At 38.3% G+C, this 21,998-nt stretch overlaps 1 protein-coding gene across 1 annotated transcript in view; it reads right to left on the bottom strand.

The window, feature by feature from the left end:
- Nucleotides 1-21,998, bottom strand: part of THSD7B (thrombospondin type 1 domain containing 7B) — a 1,119,563-nt gene that overhangs the window by 506,677 nt on the left and 590,888 nt on the right. The window contains exon 8 of the mRNA XM_024764108.1: nucleotides 19,512-19,681. Coding sequence (XP_024619876.1) covers nucleotides 19,512-19,681 — 170 coding nt within the window. The remainder of the gene's footprint in view (nucleotides 1-19,511; nucleotides 19,682-21,998) is intronic.

Here is a 21,998-nt window from a genome sequence, read left to right on the forward strand (position 1 = left end):
CAGTGACTGTCTCATCCAGGTCCTTGAAATCAACCTCACCTGCCCATATCCACAATTAGTTATGGGCCTCACCCACCTGTCAGTTCCATCCCCCAGCCCCTTTCTCTCTCCTCTATCTCTCCAACGCTACCCCCTCCCAAGGCGGCTCTTACTTGAGTTATGAAGGACCTCCCTTTCTCCCCCCCCCAGCCTCAACAATTCTCTGGGTAAACATCAAAACATATTCCGATATGTCCTCTAACATCAAATATCAAGTACACTTGAATAAAAATTTCTTTCAAGTCCTACATTTTCCCCAAAATGCTCACCTATATTCTCATCTGGAAATGATGATGAGGCACTCAGAAACAGATCTATTTCATAAGTTCCCCACCCCAGGATAAAAATGGTCAACAGATCGGTAAAGAATGTTTGTAATTATAAATGGAATGAGGAAACTGCTGTGGAAAGCTGAGTTTATAAGTATTATATAGTGTTCAAAATAGGACGGGAAGAAAAAGAAAATAAAGCTCCTTTAAGAAGCCTTCTTTCTGACATAAAAAGAAGAACAAAACACATTTACTTGTGACAACAGGGTCTAAATTATACTGTATAAGGCTTCCCCCCCTACTAAGAATAAAAGAGAAAGCCAGAGAAAGTCTTACTAAATTAAGATTCAGACTGATGCCTGGTATATAGCCACCATATCTTTTAAGCTTTAAGTCTACCTCAAGCCATTTGGAAACTGAGTACAAAGATAATCATCTTCGTCTTTATAACCGGTCACAGATTTTCAAGGATCTTTGACACGGTATTCTCACGATAGAAGCTTTCTGCAGGGTCATAAAGAAAAGCCGCGTAGCTTCTATAAGATGTAAGAATAACCAGGAAACAGAAACCCATAAAATCCTAGCTGAAAAACAATTAGAGTTAGCAAATCATTCAAAGCTTCAATGCTAAAGCTGCAGACTCCACACTGAGCCTCGACGTCTAAAGTTATCATTGGAACAAGTCCTTACAGGAGCTCTGTAATTCCTGGGGCTGCTTTCCAGACCCTAGAACTTGAATAGTTGCCAAAAAAAAAAAATTTAGCTGGAAAGAAAGTATTAGACTAGTGAGTGTGAAGAAAAAAATCAGTGTAAGTTAGTATAGATGGTGCGTATTTTGTAAGCACATTAACTTTTAGGCCAGGGTAATAGGTGAAAAAAGTGGGCAATGAATAGAAGTCTAAGGCACTGGGCTTACCCTTAGGTCTGCGACGAACCAACGCTGAGGATCAGTCAAGTTCAACTACTGCAGGTCTCAATTTGCATATTTAGGATGAAAACATTAAATTGTGTCAATGTTCCCTAACCTTCCTCTTGTATAAGAATCACCTGTTTTATCATTTTAAAAATTTACAAATTTCTAGACCCACTGAAGCAAAATGTCAGGGGAGGAGCTGAGAAACATATACATTTGACAAGTACCATAGGCCATTCATATCATCAGGTTTGTTGATAATTACTGCTTAAATGTTACCTAATTTTCCTCTCAATTAGTTCCAAGATTCCATTTCTTTAACTCTTGCTTCAAATAATAGTTTCTCATAGTCTAAACACACAAATGCGGAAAAGTACTCTTAAATCAACAAATAACTACATAGTTTATTTAAATGAAGTTATCAGTCTTGAAAATGATAGATTTGGTTTCAAGCTTTATCCGGTCTAAAGAATACGAAATGAGTCTGACCAATCTCATAGCACATCCTAACTAGAAAAAAGAAAATTGCAGGTGTAGAACTGTGGGGAAATGATGTACCTGTAGTGTCTCCAATCAATTCTATTTCAGGGAAAGGAGACTATACAGGTAACCAGAAAAAGGTAACTACATATAAACAAATTTTCTTCAGAAAATAACTAACTTGTATTTCCCACTAGTATTTAATATACCTATGAGGTGAGAATGAATACATTCTATCGTCTTTAATTTATAAGAGGATAAATTGAAGCCAGAATTGAGTAACCCATCTGCCTAAGGCTAAGGATCATCAGTGGTACAGACAGAATTAGAATTCTATTTACTTCGTTCTCAGTTCAGTATTTCTTTCCACATAATTCCATTTTATCGAAGTGTAGTAATTATTATCTCAATTCCATGTACATCTGAAAATGCCCACAATAAAATCTTTTATTTTTTTTAAAGTTTCTTACCTTGAGATTAATAGGTGGCAAGTTATACGTACAAATCTTTCATTGTCTGGAGTAGAATTTCCAAAATATTAGCTCTACCAACCAACAATTTGGCAGAATCATTTAAAATTTCACATCTCAAAAACTTCTGCAGGAGAAGCCAATCTGTTACCTATTTGTTTCTCTACCCTTAATAAATTCTTCTTAGACCTTGCTGGATAAAGGTGCACATCAATAGCCCAATACTTTTACAGCTTCTGTTTGATTCAGGGAAATAGAACACATTTCCCAGAAGTCTGGATGCTGTAATTTTCAAAACAGAGAGGACGTTTTCTAAATAGAAGTATCTGTTGATTGTGTGTTTTTACTGTAATAATTGCCTTTTATGAACTAACACTGCAAGATAGGATACTGTAAAACGAGGTTGCTTTTAGCCAATCAAAGATTTTGGAGAGCATGGGGCATTCTATGGTTTCATATAGTGGAGATACTAGGTCTTGATTATAATCAGAAAACCAGCAGATCACTCACTATATACAATTTGTTACATTTTTCGTTGTAAGGGATATATTAACCAATGTGTATGCATGTGTGTTGTTGTTTTGTAGCGAGAGTTTCTCCATGGATCTATTTCTGCATATCTTGTGATCAGAGATAATGACAGATTTTGTTCCAGACTATTTTTTAAAATATGTTTATAGAGCTAACAGCCTTGGAAGAGAAGGATAAAGTCACCCTCTAGGGCAAAGGTTGTACAGGTTTGCTTCTAGCCCATTATGAAGGACTGGGGTCTCTAAGGCTCAATGTCTCTCTCCCCTTACACAACTCACTATGCGTGCAGGCACCACAGGCCCCTGCGTGTTGCACTATGCGAACTGGGGCTCCAGAAACCAGTACGAATGATGACATTCTGGCAACTGACATGGCTGTGAGTAACAAATGCCCTTTGTCTCTGACCAAGAGGTCTGATGTCTTCTGCCAGTATCTATGAAAAGATTGCAGGCAAACATGTTTTCTGGCAAGTAGAATAATATCTGAGGCCCTTTACTCTTCTTGAGATGCGTGTGTCAGCTATTCACATTTGAGCTTACTAACAGCTCTTGCTACAATGACTTTGCACAATTTCTTTAGAACTGTTTGTCTTTCAATTCTCTGTTTACATACTAAGAAATCCTGGAGAGTCATTTTATGACTGGTCATTTCAATTAAGTAACTGAACAGCCCTGGGGAACATTTTGAAAAAGTCAAAACTTTTGTTATATGTTCTATTTATTATACCATTCCAAAATTCGCACATGTACTGCTTTTTCTGTGTCAAACTGGTGCAACAGAAAGCTTAAGTCATGGTCTGTGGACTTCATCCATTAAAGTCAACTGGGATGCTTTGAATGGGGTGTTTACATACCCACCTCCCAATTTCTAGGGAAGTACCAAATCTGTTAGCAGTCGATTCTGAAGGCACTCGTAGAGAACTCACAGATTAGTGCCATGTTCTTGGTGACTGACTAATCTCAAGAAGATATTAACTGACACGGAGCTTCAGGAGTGACCTTTCCTATACACATCATACCAGATGCAGGGCAGTGAAGTATCTGGCCAGTGCCTGAGTCACGCCCTTCCCAGAGAGAACTGATCACATAATCTTATTAGCGAAAGAAACTCTGCTGTTGGATCATATTCTAATTTCCTCATTCTACAGATGAAGAAGCTGTAGTATTTGCATTTTAATAGAAACTTTAAAAGACGTACTCCTCTCCTCTTCTGGGTTGCTTGCTTTTTAACCTTGCATTTGAAAAATACTTTTTACACACCTGGAATATAATATTCTTTATATTATACCTACATAATTCATTTTCATGTTTCTCCAAATTGGCTTTGACCTCCTGACAGTCAAGGTGGATTTGTGCATCTCTCCATCTCTAATATTTCATACACTGTATCACCAACGGCAGGGCCCCGATAAATGTGTGAATACACAAGAAAGCAAAGCTTTTTCTGTCCGAAAAAGAACAGATAACACTTTGTACTTATTGAGTGCTCAGTACATATCAGGTACTGGGCTATGATTTTTTTCTCCTTTAAATATGGATCATCTCATTTTCTCCCGACAACTCCACTGTCATCTCCATTTTATTTTATTTTTATTCATGTATTTATTTTTAGCTGCGCCGCACGGCACGTGGGGTCTTGGTTTCCTGACCAGGGATCGAACCCTCACCCCCTGCATTGGAAGCACAGAGTCTTAACCACTGGACCACCAGGGAAGTCCTGTGTTATCTCCATCTTACAGAGGAGAAGACTGAAGGCTTAGAGAGGCTATGTGACCCATCCAACGTTATATAGGTAGGAAACAGGGGAGCTGGTGGTCAAACATGGCAATCCCAACTTCAGCACCTAAATTCTTAATTATAAGCTAATTGGACCTCTGTACCCCCTAACATCATACTACATACCCATATATTCACAAGGACCACCCTCTTGCTTAATTTCAGTAAACCGCAAGTATTGGTTTATTTCTCAGTAGAGAAAGGGTTTGAGTAGTCAGAATAATGTCTAAATCTTACTCCCTACTACCTGTGATACATTATGTTACATGGCAAAGGGGAATTAAGTTGGTGTAGAATTGAGATTCCTCATAAACTGACTTTGAGATGGAGAGATTATTCTAGATTATGCAGGTGGGACCAATGTGATCACAAGGATCCTTATAAGTGGATGAGGGAGGAATAAAGGTTATAGAAAGACATCTGAAGATGTTGCCACGTAGCTCTGAAGACAGAGGAAGGAGTCATGAGACAAGAAATAAGGGGGGCCTCCCGAAGCTGGGAAAAGTGAGGGATGGATTGTCCCTTAGAGTCTCCAGAAGGAAGACGGCTCTGCCCACATCTTGATTTTAGCCCAGTGAGACCCATTTCACACTTCTGACCTCCAGAACTGTTAGATCATCAATTTGTGTTGTCTTAAGTCATTAAGTTTATTACAGCATCAATAGGAAATTAATACAGGGGTAATTAATTAATAGAAAAGAATACCGGTGGCAGAGACAGCGAGTTGCCCCACAAAGATCTGTGTTTCTCTTCCAAAGTGTGCAGCCATTGCTAGAAAATGCCTGCTTAGCCAGGGGATTCCCCCTTCCCTCATTCTTCTTCATTGAAACAGGGACACAATGACTAGTCTCTTAAATGTACTGTGCGAGAGTATCAGCTCTGAATCAAGATGTTTAAGATCTGGGTCCATGATTCTCCTGTTCTTTGCTGCCTAGGTGACTACGCGATGCTAGCCTCTAGCCACAAGATGGAAACTCAAGCACAGAAAGGTCAACTAACTTGCTCAATGCCACACCATGTGGCTGGAAAAGAATGAGTGGAAGGGAGGGTGTTGAGGCTGGAGAGGTATGCCAGGGCCAGATCGTACATGGCTATGTGAGAGATGTTATGAAGTTTTAATTCAGAGGGAGTCACTGAGGTCATTTTGCACGGGAGTGACAGACTCAGGTAAGCTTTCTTGTAAAGTTGCTTCAGCTGAGCGTGGGAAAGAAAAATAATAATAGCTCATAGTTATTCAGTGCTTATTGTATAAGGCTCCGTTGTGAGTGATGTGTAAGGGCGTGTGTTCATGAGCTAGGAATGATCATCATCTCCACACAGCTTGTAAGTGACAGAGTGCGAATGTGGACAGAGGTAGTGTGTCTGCAGAGACCATGTGCTAAACCACATTAAATAGGCCCCACTCTATTTATATGGGGGTAAGAGTAGAAGGAGGGAAATAAGTCAGGAAACTGTTACAGTAGTTCAAACGAGAAATAATGCTAGAAGGGAGATAGAAATAAATAGAATAAACAAACAAACAAAAAAATAGTAGAGCTGTAACCAAGCAGGACCCCCCGTGGGGCTTCCCAGAACAGTCCCGTCCCCCTTATCCTCTGCTTTAGCTCCTCTGTGGAATACCTAGATAATAGTATCTGATGCATGTTTCCTGAGTTGCTTTACAGATGCTAAAACCCCACCAAATTAACTGCTTGATGACCATGAGCACATAGTCCCCAGACCTCCTGGCACCTGAGGATTGATACCATTAACCCCTGTGTCACTGCCCTGTTACCTCATCATCAACTAACTGGAGAGTTACGCACAAGCTGATCACATGCCCTGGGACACCCCTCACTCACCTCGTCTTTAAAAATGCTTTGCTGAAAGCCATAGAGGAGCTCAGACTTCTTGAGCGCTAGCTGTCCCAGATACCCTGTAAAGCGCCTTACAATAAACGCTGCACTTTCCTTCACCACAACCCAGCATCAGTAGATTGGCTTTATCGCATGTGGGCGAGTGGATCCAAGTTTTGGTTCGTTAACAGAACCAACAAAATTTGGTGACAGACTGAGTGTGGGCAAAGAGGTGAATGACAGTGAAATGCCAAGGATATTGCCCAGGTTTTTAGCATGAACATTTGGCAGCAGGAGAGTCAATATCCTGAAGTTTGGAACCCTGGGAAAAAATCTGATATGGGGCTGGACAGGACAATAAAAATTACAATGTGGGAACACTGCATTTAAAATGCTACAGCTTATTCAAAAAGAAATATCCGGGTTCAGTACTGAGCTTCAAGCCTAAAAGAATTGGGACAACTCAGGTACATTTCATCAACAGTTTGAAATAAAATCAAAGTCTTAGAAAAGCAGACCTTGAAAGAATAAAATGAACTACAATTATATTCCACATGGAGACACAGAGAATCTTAAAATTAGAAGGGGTATCACAATTCGGCTGCTTTTTCAGCTTTTCTCTTGACATGGAAATTTTTTTTTTTAAAGCAAAGTGTCTTTTATTTATTTACTTATCTATCTATCTATCTATTTATTTATTTATGGCTGCGTTGGGTCTTCGTTGCTGTGCACAGGCTCTCTCTAGTTGCAGCGAGCAGGGGCTACTCTTTGCTGCGGTGCACAGGCTTCTCATTGCACTGTCTGCTCTTGTTGCGGAGCACGGACTCCAGGCGCGTGGGCTTCAGTAGTTGTGGCTTGAGGGCTCAGTAGTTGTGGTGCCTGGGTTTAGTTGCTCCACAGCATGTAGGATCTTCCCAGACCAGGGATCGAATCCGTGTCCCCTGCACTGGCAGGCAAATTCTTAACTACTGCTCCACCAGGGAAGTTCCTTGACATGGAAATTGATTCTTCTCTCCATTATTGAGAAAATGGCCAGAAGACACAAAGAGTAATTTAGCCATTCTTAAACACACAGAGATCTTATTAAGTGACTCTTCCCTCTTGAGGACAGAACCCGGTGTGAAGTTCAAACTAGAGCATGGAAAAATGCTAATGACTAAAATAAATTGGTGAGAAAGTTGTGAAACTTTCCTGCAGGAAGAGCTGGACAATAAGTGGATATTTCTTCTATGCCCTACTTGCATTCACATATTCAACAAGGCTGGAGAAATAGATTTGGAAGGGATAACTTTGTTTCAGAAATTGCACTGCCAAGAGGAACCTCATTACATCTTGGCCTGGTGTTGGAGAAAAATCTAATCCAGCTGACAAAATGAAGTTTCGTGAGACAGCCAACTAAAGATTGTAAATGCACTAGTCTCAGCAGATTTTTTCCAAATGCAATCTTCGACTCTGAAAAGAACTTAACTGTTCACTAATGAAGTGCAGGTGTATGTGAACGATCGTAAAGAAGAGAAGAGCTGTTCCAATGTGAAAAGAAATGCCTGAAACCGAATGGTAAGACTAGATGCAGGGGTTTGAATTCATTTGTTCAAGAAATACCTACTGAGCTCTTCCTCCTTTTGATGGACGATGTACCGACTGCTGTGAAGTCGACCACAGGTACTGACAATGTTGTTATTCTCAAGATTTATGCCAGATGAAAAGAAGAGGGAAAGGATGAGGAACAGGAAGAAATGAAAAAAAAAATTGGATGATACATAAAAGAAGAGGAAGGAAAAGGAGGTTAAGAGAGGAAAAAAAGAGAAGGAAAATGAAAGAAAAAGAAGAGCTTTTACAGCTGCCACCATCCTTCAGGCTCATACTATGTCTCATCTAGATTATTATTATAAATCCTTAAAAATAGCATCTCTCGGGCTTCCCTGGTGGCGCAGTGGTTGAGAGTCCGCCTGCCGATGCAGGGGACATTTCAATACTCATTGACTTTTGTTGTCACTGAGCCCTCTAGAAAGTAGAGCTTATGATGAGAATTAAGGTGTTAATATTTTATCTGGGACTTCCCTGGCAGTCCAGCGGATAGGACTAGGTGCTTCCACTGCAGGGTGCATGGGTTCAATCCCTGGTCGGGGAACTAAGACCCCACATGCCACAGGGCACAGCCCAAAAAAACCCACTTTCTTTGCAAGCTGCAAGGCAAGGAGGCAGTGACGGGAAAAAACACCAGGAGTAAAGCAAGGAAAATATGAAGCAATGCTATGCAATGTGTTTTGCTGGCTACCATTTTATTGGGTTGGCCAAAAAGTTCATTTGGGTTTTTCCAGAAGATGGTACAAAAAACCTGAACGAACTTTTTGGCCAACCCAATACAGTAAAACACAAAGGTATATATATAGGCCAGATTTGTGTATTTGGAAAACCGGATTTCTCTGGAAGGATTAAAAAGAAGATATTGGAATAATATACAGGTGCACTGGGAATAGCTTGGCTCCCTCCTAAATCACGTTTCCCTTGAGTGACGTTTCACTCCTCACGGAGCTAAGTCTCCTACCCTTTCAGGTTGTATCTCCCAGGATGAACTACCGGCCCCTCAGCTGCTACTCAAGAGGCCAGATCCCAGGCACTACAATATGCTGTTTTATCCAAGTCTGAAAATGCACTGAGAACCACATCCTTGTAGAGCATTGGCCAAGAGAAAGAAAGACAAAGGTGGTAAAAGAAACATGAGAAGCGGCAACACTTGAATTCAGTTCAAACATCTTTTATTCACCAGACACTGTGCTAAATGCTGGGAAAATAACATTGAACACCACAGATGAGGTCCCCAACGTCACAGACCTTGCGTGGTAGCCTGGTTAACAGCGCACACAAGCAGTGCAATTACAACGCAGTGAAATAACGTGACTGGGGAGCAGAAAGCCTACGTCATCTCAAAGGATTCCCAGAGGAAACAATTTCTAAGAAGTAGAGGTTATCCAGGTGATAGGTCAGAGCTAGGGAGAAGTTCATGAGGGTGAAGGGGAATGAGGGAAACCTTAGGATCATGGTCAGTGGTCAGACAGAGACTAGCTCCAAAGGTCTAGAATGTTCAAAAAAAATGTTTAGTATTGTTGGAGCTCAGAGTGTTGCACAGGGATAGAGAGGGTAATACTTCAAGTTCTAGCATCTCATGACCATTATAAGGCCAAAGACCACAGCCTAGAATTCTGTCTCTACCCTAAATCCATGGCCCTCACCTTCATCCACTCCATATCCATGTCCAACTTGATTACTGGTTTTACTCTAAATATGTTCGATGACTTTCCACTTCTGTGTCTTTACTCACATGGTTTGCTTCACCTGGGATTCTGTCCCCTTCATATGAACCCCTGTCTAAAGCATGCCCTTCTGCTAAGGCCCATGTAAAAGCTTTCTTCTTAACAAACATACCCTATCGCCCTCACATCTCACTGGTTTAGCCTCCCTTTCCCTAAAATTCCTATTTTCTCTTAAGCCACTTATTTCTGTACTTATTTGTTTGTCTCATCTCCCCTCCTAGACTGTTAAAGATCAAAAACTGATAGACATAAATAATTTGAAATCATTTGTGGTTTCCATGATCTCTTTTCTCTGGGGAACAACAAAGGGGGCAATATTTAACTATAAAAATTATTCAAAAATCAACTACCTAGTGTATTGAGCCAAGACCGCTGGGTAAAGCCACAGTTTCAGTCCAAGCTGGCCCAGTGACTGTCTTTGTTTTCTCTCCTTTACCTTCCTCCTCAATCTTTCTGCGAGTGATGGACCATTTCCATCACTTCATGATCCTCATATCTTCTATTTAATATGATTTCATTCCAGGGCCTCTGGACCACCTGGCCTTGGCATGGAATGCTGATCTCCACACAGGAGATCATTTCGGTTTTGTCAACAGTAAAACAATTTCTTCCTCTGTGTTACCCAAAAAGAAAAAAAAAAAAAATTAACAAAACTCAGTATTTCACTCTCACTTGAAGAGCTTTCCATTTTGAATTCCACAGCATTAAAAATTTGTCCTTTACATGATAGATGCTGGCACTTGGAAATATAAAGAAGGACCCCAGCATGTCTTTCAAGGGCTTTACAGCTTAATGAGTAACAAAGACAATGAGAATGGCCAGATATCAGGCAAAAAGTGATGTGCTGTTACAGGAGTATGGTCTTAGCGCAATTTTAGGATTAGAAAAGCTAAACGGTTACTGGCAAAACCACTGGAAAAATCCAAACTCACCTCTAGTTCTAGGTTCTTGACGATCTCCCTCCTCTGTGATGCCACATACTCTGGTTTCAGTAGTATAAATTCTGAATAAATATATAACATATTAAACAAAAAAGATCTCCTTTTTAGGAGATCAAATTAAGCAGGGCTCACATGTTGTAAAGAAGGCCCATTTTTCCACAAGCTTATTCTCCCCCGCAAGGAGTAACTTCTATTCAATGGTAGACTTTCTCCTCAAATACCCTGCCTCTATCATTTGTCAAGGGAAGCTCTCTCCTGCTCTTATTTCAATCATGTGAATTAAACCCTGAGATAAATTTTAAAAAATTTTAATGTCAAGAACAGGCTGATAATCTAATGAATGCTTAAAGTAGGCACTCTTCAATATTTTCACTAAGTACAGTAATTCAGTAAACATTTGCTATATCATACTAAGATAAGTCTGTTACACTTGATTTAAAAAATCACTAAACTGAGACACAAATGCAATAAAACAGAATCACTAGAAACTAATCTCAATTTAGACACCAGGTGACCTAATTCCCTCTAAGTATTTAATGTTCCTTTCCTTTTAAACTTTTATCAGCTTTCACACTTTTGGAGAGAATATTTGAATTATATTCGTATATACTCTATATATTCCTAATAATTGAATATGTTTCCAAGGTAGAAATATTACAGGCCAAAAGTCTTCTATCTCTTGGGCTCATGTGAACTGCCATCCAATATCCTGCTGTTAATTAGCAAAGACTACTTCATCCAGTTACCTGTGATTCTCTGTTACTTTAAAACAAGAGAAAATGCTGTAACCCCATTGAAGCAGTCTCATTTCTCCTCTAAAGGTTGATGCTAAGGGAATTTCTAAGCATAGTATTTTCCTGACACTTTATTCTCACACCCAAATGAGCTTACTGACTTTTAAACCAATTTCTAAAGACAGGTAAAGGACATTTCTAGACCCTCAAATGATGGTGGAATACCTCCTTCAATCGCCCCTTAAGAAATCTGTTCATAAGGTAAATTAGTTTATTTCATATCTCAAAAAGTTCTTGTATAAGTTTTTGCAAAATAAGTTTGCAAATAGGACATGACCATTCACGAGAATTCTCTTAGCACACTGACATTTGTACTTTTTAACCCTTTACCCCTATATTGCCCCTCCCCCTTACTCTCTCCCCACTGTTAAACACTAGTTTGTTCTCTATATCTGTGAGTCTGTTTATGTTTTGTTATATTCATCCATTTGTTTTATAGTTTAGATTTCACATATAACATCATGTAGTATTTGTCTTTATCTGTCTGACTTATTTCACGAAGCATAATACCCTCCAAATCCATCCGTGTTGTTGCAAATAGAAAAATTTTGTTCTTTTTTATGGCTGAGTAGTATTCCATTGTGTATATATATATATATATATATATATATACCACATCTTCTTTATCCACTCATGTAATTGGTGGATGTTTTGGTTGCTTCCATACATTGACTATTATAAATAATGCACTATGAACATTGGAGCACATGTATGTTTTCAAATTAGTGTTTTTGTTTTCTTCAGATATATACCCAGGAGTGAAATTGCTGGATCATATGGTAGTTCTATTTTTATTTCTTTGAGAAACCTTAATACTGTTTTCCACGGAGGTTGCACCAATTTACATTCCCACCAAGAGTGTAAGAGGGTCCCCTTTTCTACATCCTAGTCAATATTTGTTATTTGTGGTCTTTTTGACTATGTTCATTCTGACAGGTATGAGGTGATATCTCATTGTGGTTTTGATTTGCGTTTCTCTGATGAGTAATGATGTTGAGCATCTTTCCATGTGCCTGTTGGCCATCTGTATGTCTTCTTTAAAAAACGTCTATTCAGATCTTCTGCCTTTTCAACTGGGTTGTTTGTTTTTTTGATACTGTGTTGTATGAGCTGTTTGTATATTTTGGGTATTAACCCCTTACTGGTCACATCATTTGCAGATATTTTCTCCCATTCAGTACACTGTCTTTTTGTTTCATCTATGGTTTCATTTGCTGTGCAAAAGCTTTTAAGTTTAATTAGATCCCATTTGTTTGTTTTTGCTTTTTTAATTTTTTGCCTTAGAAGACAGACCCCAAACAAATATTGCTATGATTTATGTCAAAGAGTGTTCTGCCTATATTTTCTTCTAAGAGTTTTATGATTTCCAGTCCTACATTTAGGTCTTTAATTCCTTTTGAGTTTATTTTTGAATATGGTGTTAGAGAATGTTCTAATTTCCCTCTTTTATATGTAGCTGTCCAGTTTTCCCAGCACCACTTATTGAAGATATTGACCTTTCTCCAATGTATATTCTTGCCTCCTTTGTCGTAGATTAATTTACCATAAGTGTGTGGGTTTACTTCTGGGCTCTCCATTCTGTTCCATTGATCTATGTGCCTGTTTCTGTGCCAATACTACGTTCTGATGACTGTATCTTTGTAGTCTGAATTCAGGGAGTGTGATATCTCCAGTTCTGTTCTTCTTTCTTAAGATTATTTGGCTATTCTTTTGTGTTTCCGTATAAATTTTTAAATTATTTGATCTACCTCTGTGAAATATGCCACTAGTATTTTAATAGGGATTGCACTGAGTAGTATGGTCATTTTAACAATATCAATTCTTCCAGTCCATGAGCACAGAGCATCTTTCCATATGTTTGTGTTGTCTTCAGTTTCTTTCATTAGTGTCTTATAATTTTGCAAGTACAGTTCTGTTACCTCTTTAGTTAGGTTTATTCCTAGGTATTTTATTATTTTTGATGTGATCGTAAATGGGGTTATTTGGTTAATTTTCTCTTTCCAATAGTTTGTTCTTAGTGTATAGAAATGCAACAGATTTCTGTGTATTAATTTTGAATACTAAAAATGTACTGAACTCATTGATGAACTCCAGAGATTTTTTTAAAGTTATCCTTAGGATTTTCTATGTATAATATCACATCAACTGCAAACAGTTATAGGTTTACTTCTTCCTTTCCAATTTGGATTCCTTTTATTTCATTTTCTTGTTTGATTGCTGTGGCTAGGACCTCAAATATTATGTTGAATAAAACTGTTGAGAGTGGGCATCTTGGTCTTGTTCCTGATCTTAGATGAAATGCTTTCATACCACTGAGCATGATGTTAGCTGTGGACTTATCATATATAGCCTTTATTATGTTCCTTCTGTATCTACTTTGTGGAGAATTTTTATCATAAATGGATGATGAATTTTTTCAAAAGCATTTTCTGCATCTATTGAGATAATCATGACTTTTATTCTTTGAACTATTAATGTAGTTTATCATATTAATTGATCTGTGGATATTGAACCACAAATGTGGTTAATGTACTGTTGAATTTGAACTGCTAAAATTTTGGTGAGGATATGTGCATCTATGTTCATCAGTATACTGGCCCATAATTTTTTTTTTTTTTTGTAGTGTCTTCGGTTTTGGCATCAGGGTGATGTTGGTCTCACACAATGAGTTCAGAAGCATTACTTCCTTCTGAATTTTTTAGAGTATTTTGAGAAGGATGAGTGTTAACTCTTCTCTAAGTGTTTGGCAGAATATACCTGTGAAGCCATCTGGTCCTGGACTTTTGTTTGTAGGGATTTTTAAAAATTACTGATTCAATTTCATTACTGGTAATTGATCTGTTCATATTTTCTATTTCTTCCTGGCTCAGTCTTGGGGGCTGTACATTTCTAGGGATTTGTCCACTTCTTCTAGGTTGTGTATTTTACTGACATAGTTGTTCAGAGTAATCACTTATGATCTTTTGTATTCCTGTGGTGTCAGTTTCATTTTTTCCTTTTTCCTTTTTGATTTATTGATTTTTCCTTTTTCCTTTTGATTTATTGAAAAGGTCATCTCCTTTTCTGTCCTGATGAAGCTGTATAAGGGTTTATCAATTTTGTTTATCTTTTCAAAGAACCAGCTCTTAGTTTCATTTATGTTTATATTGCTTTTTTGTTTTTAGTCTTTATTTCATTTATTTCTGTTCTGATATTTATAATTTCTTTCCTGCTACTAACTTTGGGTTTTGTTTTTCCTTCTTTTCCTAGTTCTTTTAGGTATAAGGTTAGGTTGTTCATTTGAGATTTTTATTTCCCGAGGTAGGCTTGTATTGCCACAAACTTCCCTCTAAGAACTGTTTTTGCTGTGTCCCATAGATTCCGGGTCATTGGGTTTTTGTTTGTTTGTTCATTTTCATTTGTTTCCAGGTATTTTTGATTTCTTCTTTGATTTCTTCAGTGGCTGTTTAGTAGCATATTGTTTAGCTTCCATGTGTTTATGTTTTTTGAATTTTTTTTCTTGTAGGTGATTTATAGAGTCATAGCTTTGCAGTCAGAAAAGAAGCTTGATATGCTTTCAATGTTCTTTAATTTAATGAGACTTGTTTTATAGCCTAGCATGTGATCTATCCTGCAAAGTGCTCCATGTGCACTTGAAAAGAATGTTTATTCTGCTGCTTTTGGATTGCATGTTGTATATATCTATTAATAACTATTAAGTCCATTGGTCTAATGTATCATTTGAGGCCTGTGTTTCCTTACTGATTTTCTGTCTGGATGATCTGTCCATTGAGGTAATTGGGATGTTACAGTCCCTTACTATTATTGTGTTACTGTCAATTTCTCCCTTTATGTCTGTTAATGTTTGCTTTATGTATTCAGGTGGTCCCATGTTGCCTGCATATACATTTTTTTTTTTTTTTTTTTGCGGTACGCGGGCCTCTCACTGTTGTGGCCTCTCCCGTTGCGGAGCAACAGGCTCCGGACGCGCAGGCTCAGCGGCCATGGCTCACGGGCCCAGCCGCTCCGCGGCATGTGGGATCCTCCCACACCGGGGCACGAACCCGTGTCCCCTGCATCGGCAGGCGGACTCTCAACCACTGCGCCACCAGGGAAGCCCTGCATATACATTTATAATTGTTACATATTCTTCTTGGATTGATCCTTTAATCATTATGTAACATCCTTCTTAGAGATTAGCTTTTAAATGTTATTTAACTTCCTTATTTCCTTCTTAGAGACTAGTTTTTAAGTGTTATTTAACTTCCTTATTTCCTGTGCTCCTCTCATACCACTTCACATGCCACCACTGAATATAAACATCTCCGTTTATTTCCATATGTTCTCCCTGTCTCCACTTAGAACATGCTTTCGTGTTGATCCTCCAAACTCTCTTGAAGCGTTATCTCCATTATGAAGATTACTCTCAGGCATCATTAAATGGTTTTAACTATGTCATACGTATACATACGGCCTATATATTACAAACATATGTATATATATAAAATGTAACGCACTACTGAAGACACATTACCTAAGACATTATAGCATAATTGTTAGTACAATTGCTGTCACAATTAAAAGGCTGTATTAATGAGGCATCTTTACAATTCCAGTGTCTAGGACAGACCCTAAGATATAGCTAGCACATAACAAATTATTTTTGAAAAAAAAAAAGTTATGTGTGATGGTCATCCACTTTTTACTCACCAAACCAACATATTTAAAACTAGGACATGTTCCCTTATCTTATCATGTACTGTCTTAATGCCAACTCTGGGCCCAGCATTATAGAGACATAGGACTTTCAAGAACTATCTTACTGGTGTGGAGTAGTTAACTAACACAATTAACAATTCAAAGCCAAATGGTGTGCATTCTAAAGTAGCTGTGTCCATTTAATGCCAAATACTGAATTTAAAACATGGTGGTTAACTGCCACCATACCAATATCTTTTCCCAATTTTTTATTTAGTTTTTAGGTTTTTGTTTTGTTTTGTTTTCTTCACCATATAAATACACTGCATCTCTAAGCCATTTCATCCCACATTTGTTGATATGCCAATCTCTAGGCCACACTGTCATGAATGGAATAAATTTTTCCCTGTCTTTATTAGATTTTTGAAAGTGCATCCCTTCTTTCAATGTTTTACCATCTGAGAAATATCCCTTGAATGCAGGCTGAGTGGTTTTAATTTCACCTAACAAAAGGGCAAGAAGAAAATGGCCTCACCAAATCCAAGCTTTTAGATTTATAGGTTAGCATCATTCTTGCTGGTGCTTCTGAACTATAAAAGAGAAATACAATTCTCTCTACAACAATAACTGGTAAACAAAATCATAAATACTCTGTTACATTTTCATTCACAATCTATTGGCCTGTCTACTATTACTAGTAACACTTCTCATATTGATTATTATAGCATTATTTTGGCTGCAGTTAAAACACCACATGGACAGTGAACAGCAGAACCAGGTAAATATGCCATAGATGTTATTATACTATTCCGACAAACACCCTGAATTGAGGTCAAATGGAGAATTGGCTAGCAACAAGAATAAGTTGGCAACAGAACTGCACGGAAGTCCCATTCATCCTCAGCATCCAGCAGGAGACTCTGAGGCCCTTGGGAGAGAATTAGCGCTCTTCTCTGGGTTTTGTTGTTGTTGTTTTTATTCTGGTATCTAGATATTCTATTACATTTTATTTCATGAGAGATCCATGGAAATTAACCTAATTTTTTCCCTAAGATTGTGGGTTCCTCTAAGATCAGGTTCTTGGAATGCAGAGTAATTAATTTACAGTGGATGGTGGGATTTTCAAGGAAGAAAAGTCAAGCAATTCCACTTCAGAGAGTGAACAGAGTATCCTGGAGCCAAAGGAAAACTTAACCTTGTGGAAAAGTCAATTATGACTGAGAAAAGAGTTTCCAAAATCAATGCTATTAAAATCCCTTCTCCCTTCCAAATCTAACAATGATTTTAAAAACCCAAAACAAAAAAGCGGTTCTTTACAAAAACTGAAATGCAAAAAATGTCATCAATTTTGGCCTTTGTTACTGCATTAGCAGAAAGGTTAGAAATATTTAAACTCTGCCTCTTTAATTGGGCAAACACTCTTTGGTTCCTTAAAACTGCAATTCAATTGTTCTCTTGAACAATTTGACTTGAGCCAAGGAGACATTTTCATGTTGCCAGATTTGTCAAGGTATATCCATAAATAATAACAGCAGGAAATTAAAGCATTTATAAGAAAGGAAAGTAATGGCTAAATAACCTTTCTGGTTCACTTCCAAACAAGAGCAAAATCAAACCTTTGTCATGATTACAAAGATAAGTAGTAATCTTTACCATGCCTTTAATGCAATGTGGCTGTTCTGTATTTTCCAATGCAGCAATAGTTTGACTACTGTATTCAAATTTCTACAAGAGTACATTGTTGCGTTATATACATCCATGTGTATGTATCTTGTCCCCACATCTAAGTGCCCCCCCTGAGAACTGGGTTACCAGGCTTAGGCTTTCTAAGGGCTTTCTGTTTCCATGTGTACCAAAGTATTAATTTGGAAGTATGCCTTGGCCTAAGATTTTTTTCCTCTTTTTTAGATGCTTGAAGCACACTGTACCAGGGCTTAATAGGCTGCTAAATCTGCACTTAACACCCCTCCTCTATTTAACATCCCCCAACATGTAGCATACGACTTCCAATGCTAGAACACCATCCTTCCACTTTCCTCCTAATTACAAATTTCCTGCCCAGCATGTTTCCATTAAGAAAGCTGGAATGATTAAGGTTGAGAAAACTTTAGAAATAGGTGATCGATAAGAAAGCTATTTTTACTAAAGAAACTTTAGGAAGAGGAAGATGTCAATAGAAGATTAAATGTTGAAGCTGAAAATTGATCATAATATATCATTTCTACAAAATTCTTATATATGTGTTGACCCCTGAAGATCCTAGTACTGTAGACAACAGTAAAAGGGAAGAAGGAGAAAGTAGAATAGAAAGATCACCAAGGTCTGAAAGAATAATCTGAAGCTTTTCATCTAAATTCATTCTTCCAAATTCAGAGGAGTAAGCACAGTCATGTTCTATGCTGGAAGAGAAAGCGTGTAAATTGTCACTTTCCAAAGGTGACATTAGAGAAGGAAGAAAATTTAACTACTAATTTTTAAATAACTCTACCCCTATAAATTTGACACTGTAACTTCAATTGTTGAAGCAAATGCTAAGGTATCTGTAAAGATGATCCTTCTATGAGTCATGAGCTGAATCACCCAAGGCTATGGTCATGGCCTCTGAAATGATGAGAGGCCATGTCACACACACAAAAAAAGGCACCTGGTATGAAAAGCTTTACAGGATGAAACGGATGTATTTCTACAATAAGAAATCTCACATCTTCTCTCTCTAACCGAGTCCTACATCAGAGAATGTACATGCACACTCAAGGAAACATTCTCACCTTGATCACTTCTACAGAGGGCACTGCTGGGTTCCCCAATGCGCCTGGAACAGGCCATATATTTTTCTAGAGGGGAAGCATTGCTGCACTCTTAGCTTTTCAGTCCATTGACTTATATAAATCTGGGCCAGTTTTTCAGTCCTTATATGTTATCACTATCCTAAACTCTGAAACAAATGGATTGTATTATACATGCCTAATAGAGAGCATACCATGGAGAAAGTTGTTTTTCCTCCTCCTTTTCCTCCTTCTTAGTTTCATATTATCTAAAACCTGGCAATAAATGAATGGATTCTTGATATCTGAAAGTGATATGTCTGTAGAATTTCCCACACTCACAAATTCACAAAAAACTTCTCTTATAGAAAAAAAAAAAATACTACTACTAACTCTTCACCAACTGACTCACTCCAGCGTACCAGCCCCTTAGCCTGTAGCAGTCATTTCTACTAGAGAGCTTAGGTATATTTTCTCATTTAAGTTTCACAACGATCCTTTGAGACTGATATTATTAGCAGTACTATTTTGACTATTCCAAACTACTTCAAGTAACAGAACTTACGGATGGCTTGTAAAGAGTCAACAAAACGTTAAATTTGTGAATGCTGACGGTCCATTATATCAAGGAGGATATGAGAAGATGGTGTTGGTGTTGATTTCCCTTCCAATCAGTAGCAGAATATGTCCCCAGAACTGGCGGCCTACCTTCCTTGGCCCTCTGTGCCGTGGGGGCTGGTGTGCTCTGGGCACAGTACACCTCCCGGGTCTGGATCCCACCTCCACAAACGGGTTCCGTCACATGCCCGTGGGGGTCTTGCTGCTCGAGGAGGAGAGAGACTTGGCATTCTTTCCATTCAGAGGTCCTCCAGGAATACCTGTTTGGTTTGATTTGTTTAAAAGAAGAAGAAGAAGTAAGGAAAATACAAAATTCTACAGGAAACTTAAGTCATCGAAATCAAATGTACGTAATCATCTCTCTTTCTAGTACCAAATCTTTGCCTATGGATAAAGACGTTTACCAGCTTTGAATACTAAATCCCTTTTATTTCCTACAGCAAAATCACAGCAGCCTATCATGCTTATAGTACAGGCCCAGAGGAGCGAAGGAAGGAAATATGGATAAACAGTAGATATGTCTCAGCCTTAAAGCTCTAAGAGAGTACAGAATCAAGGGAAGGAGCTGGAAACCAACTGAGCCTAATACATAGCAGGTAAACTTGTCATGGGGTTTCATTTTACAAACCTCTAGATGACTTTGTGTGAAAGTTGGCCTTTCTTTTTAAATTAGTAGGCCAGTGTATGAATGTCTGAACATATTAGTTTAAATGGACAGAGATTACCTCCAATTTTTCAACCTTCTTGATAGAGGTATTTCTATCAGTTTGACTCCACTAAGATAACGGTATACATATTAAAAATGAGTTCACAATGTGCCACTATATTTAATTGACAAGTACTTTTTTTTTTTCTTACATAAACAGACATGCCATGGTTATACTGATTTAGAATATGTCTTCCAGGTTGACAACTGGTTGAGATACGCACTGATAGGCACACACACGCACACACACAAATAAAAGGAAAAAACACAGTGAAGTTTGTACATAACTTACAGAAAACACAACCACCATAACAACACTACACTCATACCTGGAGGATGATTTCAGACAGAATTTCCTTTTGTGGCTTATTACAGCATTCCTCAAGCCCACAGCATTAACATAACCCTACAGCATTCCCATAAATACCAGAAGACTCATTAGCTTCTAAACAGTAAACCAAACCTAAGAACATTCTCACATCCGCTGTCTCATTTCAGATTTAAGGAAAGTTTTCTCAGTTATGTGATTGTTTAAAAGAAAAAGTAGCAATAAAATTAAACATGTGTCACCAAGGCCCTGGCCTTACAGAAACCAGAGTACAAATGAAATCAAGTAACAGACATCAAAATCAGGAAGCAAATCTCTAAGAAACTTAAGAGTGAGCAAAGCCTCTCACAATGAGTGTCATCATTCTAAAAAGCTTGAAAGCTGAGGATCAACAGTCTTGTGAAAAGCCCATTGTAGAAAAAGAATCCGGACAATCCTGTGGGGTTTGTTGTAATAATTCTTCTCCCTCTGCCTCACTATTTGATCTTCACAGGGTTTTCCAAGTGAAAATCAGTCACCGGGCTGGGCAAGAGTCTGAAATGTAGAGTTCAGGTCCTGTTTATTACTAGGGGAATATAGACAATAACATGTTTCTAATTCCTGGGCATGAGATCGAGAAAAGTCCAGGTCTTCCCAGAGACGGTCCTTCTCCAGAGGTGATGCTCCAAAGCCCTTTCTCCTCACTAGACAGAGTTGTCACCCTTGGCTTCATGGTGACCCAGGCAGAAGGCTTGTCTCTTGTGTCTCTGAGTCTCAGGGTACAGGTAGGTCACTTGTCTCTGGACTCCAGGGCAAGGCACAGTGAGGTAGGGGTGGGTTATTGCATGGTTATCACATTCTCATTTCAAACCCTCTTCCTCCAATGATTCCCTAAAAGAAGAGCTCTCTGTCTATTAAGGAGGTCAGACATAGCCCTGACTCCAAGGCTCCTATGATATAGTGAGCACATAAGGTAGGCAAAAAGGGGCAGTGCGGTATAGACAGCAAGCATGCTTTCGAGTCAAACCAACGTGGTCTGAATCTGAGCCTTGCCACTTACTAGTCATGTGACTTTCACTGAGTTCTATTTTGTAAAATAGGGATAATAATACCAAATGTGAATCAAGGAGTATAATAAATGTTCAATAAATGTTCATTCCTTTTTTTCTTGTGTTCTTCTACACCTGCCTTTTGTCCCCTGCTGATACAGAAAACACACACACACACACACACACACACACACACACACACACACACACACCCAACACTGTACTTATAAGAACTTAATTGATTTCATCCAAAGTCCTAATATTAAGGATCCAGGAATGTCATGGTCTAACTTCCAAGAACCTAAGTTCAGCAAAGAGCATAAAAGAAACTTAGAGAGTTTAGAATTATAGCAAGTCATAGTAATCTGTTCACTTGTTTGAAAGGAATGGGCCATGCTGTATAAATTGCTTTTTCAATTAATTTATCATGACTCTATAAGAATTAGCAATGGAGGAATTTGGGAAGTCATTATGGAGAAAAATGAAAAGGAAAATTTAATAACTATATATATATA

This window comes from Neophocaena asiaeorientalis, unplaced genomic scaffold, assembly GCF_003031525.2.
Source record: "Neophocaena asiaeorientalis asiaeorientalis breed wild unplaced genomic scaffold, Neophocaena_asiaeorientalis_V1.1 scaffold102, whole genome shotgun sequence".
Lineage (NCBI taxonomy): Eukaryota > Metazoa > Chordata > Mammalia > Artiodactyla > Phocoenidae > Neophocaena > Neophocaena asiaeorientalis.